This window comes from Stenella coeruleoalba (assembly GCF_951394435.1).
Source record: "Stenella coeruleoalba genome assembly, chromosome: 13".
Taxonomy (NCBI): Eukaryota; Metazoa; Chordata; class Mammalia; order Artiodactyla; family Delphinidae; genus Stenella; species Stenella coeruleoalba.
In genome coordinates, this window is record NC_137159.1 from 11015759 (window position 1) to 11021849 (window position 6091).

Genomic DNA, 6091 nt, shown 5'->3' on the forward strand with positions numbered 1-6091 from the left:
AAAGCAAATGGAGGGAATCAGTATCTAGCGAGTACCTACTATGTGACGAGGCCAGTAATGCTAAATGCTTTTATTATTATGTAATATAAATATATTATTACATATTTATTACTTAATCCTTACAAAACCCTAAGAGAGAGATAATATTCTCTTTCTACAGATGCAGAAACTGAGGCTTGGCGAAATGAAATGACCTGTCCAGGTTCTTTCGACTAACACAGCAACTATTTTAGGATGGCTTTACAAAGGCAGTAAATCTGTAACCAAGTACAGAAGAGACCTGGTTCAGTTGCAGTGTGGCAAGTGAGGGAGAATGGAAATGTGGTCCAGACCCCGATAGTGAAGAGTGTCGTGTGAAAGGCAAGATAAGTTTCCTTGGCCCCAGGTAGAAAGTGCAGATTGTGCTTGGATGGTGGATGAGGAAACTGGTTATGGGAACTCAAAACATCGAGTGCTGCTAAAGGACTCAAGTTCACAATCGGTCATTTTACCTTAACCTGAGAAGCAGGTGGACGTGATTCCAGGCTTTCGGGAAGCAGAATGATCAGATCAAAAAAATACTCGAGGAAGGTAACCTTGCACAGCAAGAATCTAGAGAACGTAATGAAGGTCTGAATAAAGGGGCTACGGAAAAGAGCGGAGAGGGTTCTCGAACCAGATTCCAGGATAAAAATAAATAGAGCGGAGAAACTCTGGATGACTTTTCCATGGCTGATGAAGACAGACCACAAAGATGAATCGACCTTCCTCTTGATGAGAAATGTTTGAGGTGTGCCCGAGGGATGTGCGCTGATACCTGATACCCATTTCATTTAACATTTTCAACAACTATTTGGAGAAGGTTGTTCACTGAAATGAAGAAGTACATTCTGACATTGTTTCACACACATGCGCGTGCACCCATTGTTATGAAAGGTTTCAGACATCTTAAAGGGGTCGAATCATAAGATAAGGTGTCTCTGTACCTATTCCCCAGCTCGTCACTTTCACGCTGCCCATCCTCACCCAAGTGGAGTCCACCGACTCAGTTGTTGAAAAGCATACGTGTTGATGGATACCTTCGTCTTTAAGGAGGATGCTCTGTACAGCTGTTTTAAATGAGAAAATTTAGGCATCACAGAATAAAGAGAAATCCAACCAGACAGAATGGCAAGTCATGCATCCACGTACCCATGCCTGATTTCACATCCTGTCAACTCAGCCCCCCGAGTTTATGTGTAAATGGATAGATTCACATTGAAACTTCCCTGGATATGAGTTTTTTGGAAGCTTTTAGAGGCCTTGATAATGGTATTTGGGGGATAAAGAGTTGATAACTTTCTGCTTTGCTGCCTTTTGCATCTTACACTGTGGGCTTCACATAAGTACCTCATTCCATCCTGTCACCCGCACTCTAGTGTAGACAGACTCCAGGCCTTGGAGATGAACGCCTGCTGGCCATCCTTGTTTAAGGCATCTCTGCGAGTCAGGAAACACTGCAGTCCTGGTGAAGTGAGGTGATAAAGAGGCACCCGTCCATCACACAGGGTGCCTCTGGCTGGGCCTGACCAGACCCCATCTGTTTCCCACTACTAATGGCACAGGAGAACTTAAGCATTTACAAGACTTGGGATCCCTAGTTGCAAATATTTTCTGTCTTTTTTCCCCCATCCTTGACACTTTGCTTGTACCGAGGATTTACGGTGGAGGCTAGAGCCCCTCACAGAGATGCTGAAGGAGTGGAGGATGGTTATAAGGCAAGTCCTGGTGATTTGCCTTCTAAACTGCACTAGGGAAGTGGGCTGGGTGGTGGCCTGCAGTGAGAGCTCCAGCCCGCTATTCATATTCTCTCCCAGATACCCACTAACTGGACACTCATCTGGCTTTATAAGCTATTCTTTCAGGACTGACATTCTCTCTTTTCCATTAAGCCTATTGGTCAGCTACACCTGTCAACTGCTTTCATGGTACAATTACAGCACTGTCCTCAGATAACTAAGGTAAGAAGGTAGAAGTACAGCTGAAGGTAACCCCCGTGGATGGTAATTTGAATTACAATTTTTTTTGTTTCAGTTACCTATTGCTGTGTAACATACAACCCCAAAACTTAGTGTCATGAAATAACACTTGTTTATTTCTTGCAATTCTGTGAGTAGGCAACCTGGGTTCTGGTATAGTTCTTCCGCTAGTCTTAGGTAGGGTCACTGCAGTCATCTGAGTTTAACAGGCCTGAGGGCCTCACTCATGTATCTAGCAGTGGGTCTGGCTCTTGGCCAAGGCACCTCGGTCCATCTCCACATAGCCTCTCATCCTCCAACAGACTGGGCTTCTGCACAGCAAGGGGTCTCAGGGTCCCAGGGGAGCAACAGCAGGAGTTGCAAGGCTTCTTGAGGCCTGAGCTCTGAAACTCACACAGTGTCACTTTCTGCACATGCTATTGGTCAAGTCACAAGGCAGCCCAGATTCAAGGGGTGGAGAAAAAGACTCTTATCACGGTGCCCAGGCAAGAAAGGGGCTAATTAAGGGACATTTCAACTTGGGGTAAGGGACTTTACACAAACAGAGAACAGCATAAGGTCATCTGGTGCTGGGAACAGAGATGTGGGGATATGGGAAGAGGCAGGAAAACCTTCTGCACAGAGTCTTAGGAATAGCTGGGGTGTTGTAAGCACACCGGGTACCTTGGGCATCTGTTGTATAATGAACACCAACACCATGGAAAAATAGAGTTTGTTTAGAGGGCTGTAAAGCTTAGTCACTGCCCATCCTAGGCCATCCTGCGCTCCCAACTGGAAGAAGGAAAATGCAGGGAGAGTCAACAAGAGGAAGAAGAAACTAATCTACTGCAACCAGGTGGGGATGGAAAGCAAAACCGATGTTATAAATCCCTCCCCCCAAATCCACATATTCACATATCCACATACTGTCCCTCCCTCTTGGGCTGTTTCCTGTTTCTTTAAAGTAGACGTTCTCCAATCCTGCTCACGGATACCTCCAATGGATCTTATGTTCCTATTTTTAGACCAATACTTCCCTTGCTTTGGGGCTGTCCTTTTAAAAATTTTCTGCAAGAATTTGTAACTTGTTCATATTCCCTTATTTTTAAAGGGCGCTTCTCCATGGATGTTTTTTCAAAAACTGGTGAGTATTCTTTGTAAAGAGATGGGTGGGCTCGGGGTGCTCTTTCCAGCACGGTTGGCTCACATGCTGGCAGGATGGGGTGAGGGAAGGTGGCTCCAGTACGTACCATTTTTATGTTTACAGTATGGAAGTATATGTTTGGTAATAAAACTAAATCTGTATAGTACTTGGCTAAGTCCTAAAGGGCTCTCTGGTAATAAGAAAATGCTGGAATTGAGTACTAACCAATGCTACAGTAGCTACCTAAGTTTACTTGGTATGAAGATCGTATTTGTAAAAAGTCTCTAAAACTGCTTGATAGCGCCACGAGGTAGGAGGCCTGTCTCTGCAGTGCGCGCCTCTAACTCCAGTGCCCAGCAAACCCCTAACACAGGGTGGACGACAGTACATACTTTGTAAGTAGAAGAATGATCATTATTATTATCGTCCCCACAGGCAGAGGTGGGAGGCAACCTGGGATCAGAGTCAAACGCGTTATAATAGGAATGATGCCTGATCCTTCCATCTGGACACTAATCCTTCTGGGTTCATGTTGCAGTCTGTGACACACGGAGAAAGCAAGAAGGAGGGCTCTTTCACACAGGCCCAGAAATTCAGGTTTAGAAAGAATCTTAGCAATCAACAGTCTTCTCAGTCAATCCAGTATTCCCCTTTATGAATGTCTTTGGAGGGTTTGGTCCCTGAACACTTACATGCAAGGAAACACTCCTTTTCACCAGCCATTGGATTCCTTTTTCATAAAAAACCTACTTTATTCTCACTCCTAAAGGTGTAAAAATATCGAATAGAAACCTGCCTCCTGTAATTTCTACCTCTGGACCCTTATTCCGTGTTCGGCATCAGACGGACCAAACCCATATTCCCTTCCACACAGGGCTCATTCGAAAAATTGAATTTCCCCTGTTGCGGAATAGAAGACAAAACTGGTTGAGTTTCATAATGCTGACGAAAGGAAAAATTGTCTTGAATAATGATATTACAATACGTGGAAAGTGTAGGGATTTGTACACCATCTCATGGTTTTGAACTGTGTGGGTTGAGACATTGAGAGTTGACAGATTAGTCAGGGATTTGTCAGGAGTATTAATTACAAACTTTGAAATCTTGGTCAGTGAAAGTTCATCATAGTACATCTTGCAAATATGATCAAAGTCTTTTCAGTACTGATTTGATGATGCTTAACCACAGCGTGTAAAGAATGAAGGTTTTCATTAGAAATTACTGACGTAATAGAGCACACTGTAAGGGAAGATGGATTGTTGAACTATTAAAATTCATGCTCTTCCCCCACCCCTCTTTTGGGGGCCCTACTCTCATTGTCTCTGAACACCTGACATGGCGTTTTGGACTGCTGCAAAGACGTGTAGTCTTAACAGCATTAGTGCAGCTCAGCGATGGACACCACCATGAGGGCAAAGGTGGGGCTGGTGTTAAGCGATGTACTTAAAACCATAAACACAAACCATAAAAACCTGGGGGCTAACTGTAATTTGGTGAGCGGAAGAAATTTACAGCTGGCTGAAAACTTGAAAAATGGAGGAGTAAAGTGCGTAGCTGCTAAGTGGAAAGGAAAGCAGTTCTTCTGTCTCGCCCTTGTCAAGGTTTAGGAAAACAATCTATTATTTTTGAGAGCTTTTTTTTTTTTCCTTTCTCCTGGCACCTAAACCATGGAAAATGAAATAAAAGCACACTCAATGCAGCTCCTGCAAAATCACTGGCCTTCATTTCCCTCTCCCTTCTGCAAGGAAGACTTATCCGTGCCTTCCAGAGGTTGTCAGAACATGGAGGGTGTCAATGGGGTTCTTTTGTGCTAATTTCCCACAGGTAGATTTCCCACAGCAGCCAGGTGGAAGGCACACAAGGGTGCCAGTGCCTGGTCTTGGTCCCCCAGGCCCGCTGTGCTGGTGTTTCAGGAACCATGGCCTGCTGCCAGCCATGGGTGGGAGGTGCTAGTCCCGAGAGAACTGGGGCAGGTCTCCTCTGGTTCACCTGTTCTGATGCTCTTCCCGTTCAGTTGCCTCTGTACGCCAGAGGGTGGCACCCCAGGCACTCCAGAGGTGGAATGGAGGAAAAGGGAAAGAACTGGAGGAGAGGTCGGGGGAAGGGGATCGGAGGGGAGCGAAGGGGTGGAGAGAGAAGGGCTGGAAAGGGGCAAGTTGATAAATCGTCTGATTTTGGTCTCCGGCTGCCAGCTAACTTGGAGCCCACCCCTACCCCTTCACGGAATAAGCGGGCTTCTGCCAGACTAAGTGTCAGAGTTAGGAATTTCTAAGATGAAGAAGGCTTGTGACGGTGACCAACAGCCTCTACCCTCCTGGGTCCCAGGAAATCGGAAGGGAAACTAGTGTCAGCGGCTGCTCGGTGTGCCGGGGCTTCGGGGGTGGGCGTCAAGCCGCTGGCATCAAATCGCTACGAGTGAGCACATCTGACCCGTCCCTTTGTGTCGTGTTTTGCAGTTGCTCTATTTGTGCAACTCACGGAAGGATGATGCCCTGAGGGTGATCTCCGCCTTTAATATTCCACGCACCAATCGCTGGAATCGCCAACCCGATGGCCTCCTGGGCCTTCTACCCAGCACCGCAGCATCCCCTGGCCCGGGAAGGAGCGCGGTCTCCGCGGCCCAAGCTGGGAGCCAACTTATAGCGGGGGTGGCGGGAAGGGTGGTGGCCCGCCGGCAGCTGTCAGAACGCTTCTCAGATGCCTGGAGCTGGGGCCCGAGGCCGGCTGGCACGCGCTGGGCCGCGGCCCTCAGGGATTTTGGTCGTGCAGTGGGGGTCCCGCCTGAGCCTGGCGAGGCGCACTAAGGCTGTTGGGAAAGGGAGCCAGGTGGCAGCCCCGAGAGTGTGGCGTTTTATCCTCTCCTTGTAACCACGACTGGCCGGGCCATGCCCTCTGCCGCCTAAGTCACCAGATCCCCCTAGACAGAGTGGGCTCCCCTTCCAGGGCGCTCCAGAACTGGTTGCCACCAAAA

General features: G+C 47.3%; 1 protein-coding gene across 1 annotated transcript in view; it reads left to right on the forward strand.

The window, feature by feature from the left end:
• ACOXL (acyl-CoA oxidase like) overlaps positions 1 to 5833 on the forward strand; it is a 355249-nt gene extending 349416 nt beyond the window's left edge. The window contains 2 exon segments of the mRNA XM_079940041.1: positions 5577 to 5638; positions 5640 to 5833. Of these exon segments, the coding sequence (XP_079796167.1) occupies positions 5577 to 5638; positions 5640 to 5763 (186 nt within the window). The 3' untranslated portion in view covers positions 5764 to 5833.
• The last annotated feature ends 258 nt before the right edge of the window (positions 5834 to 6091 follow it).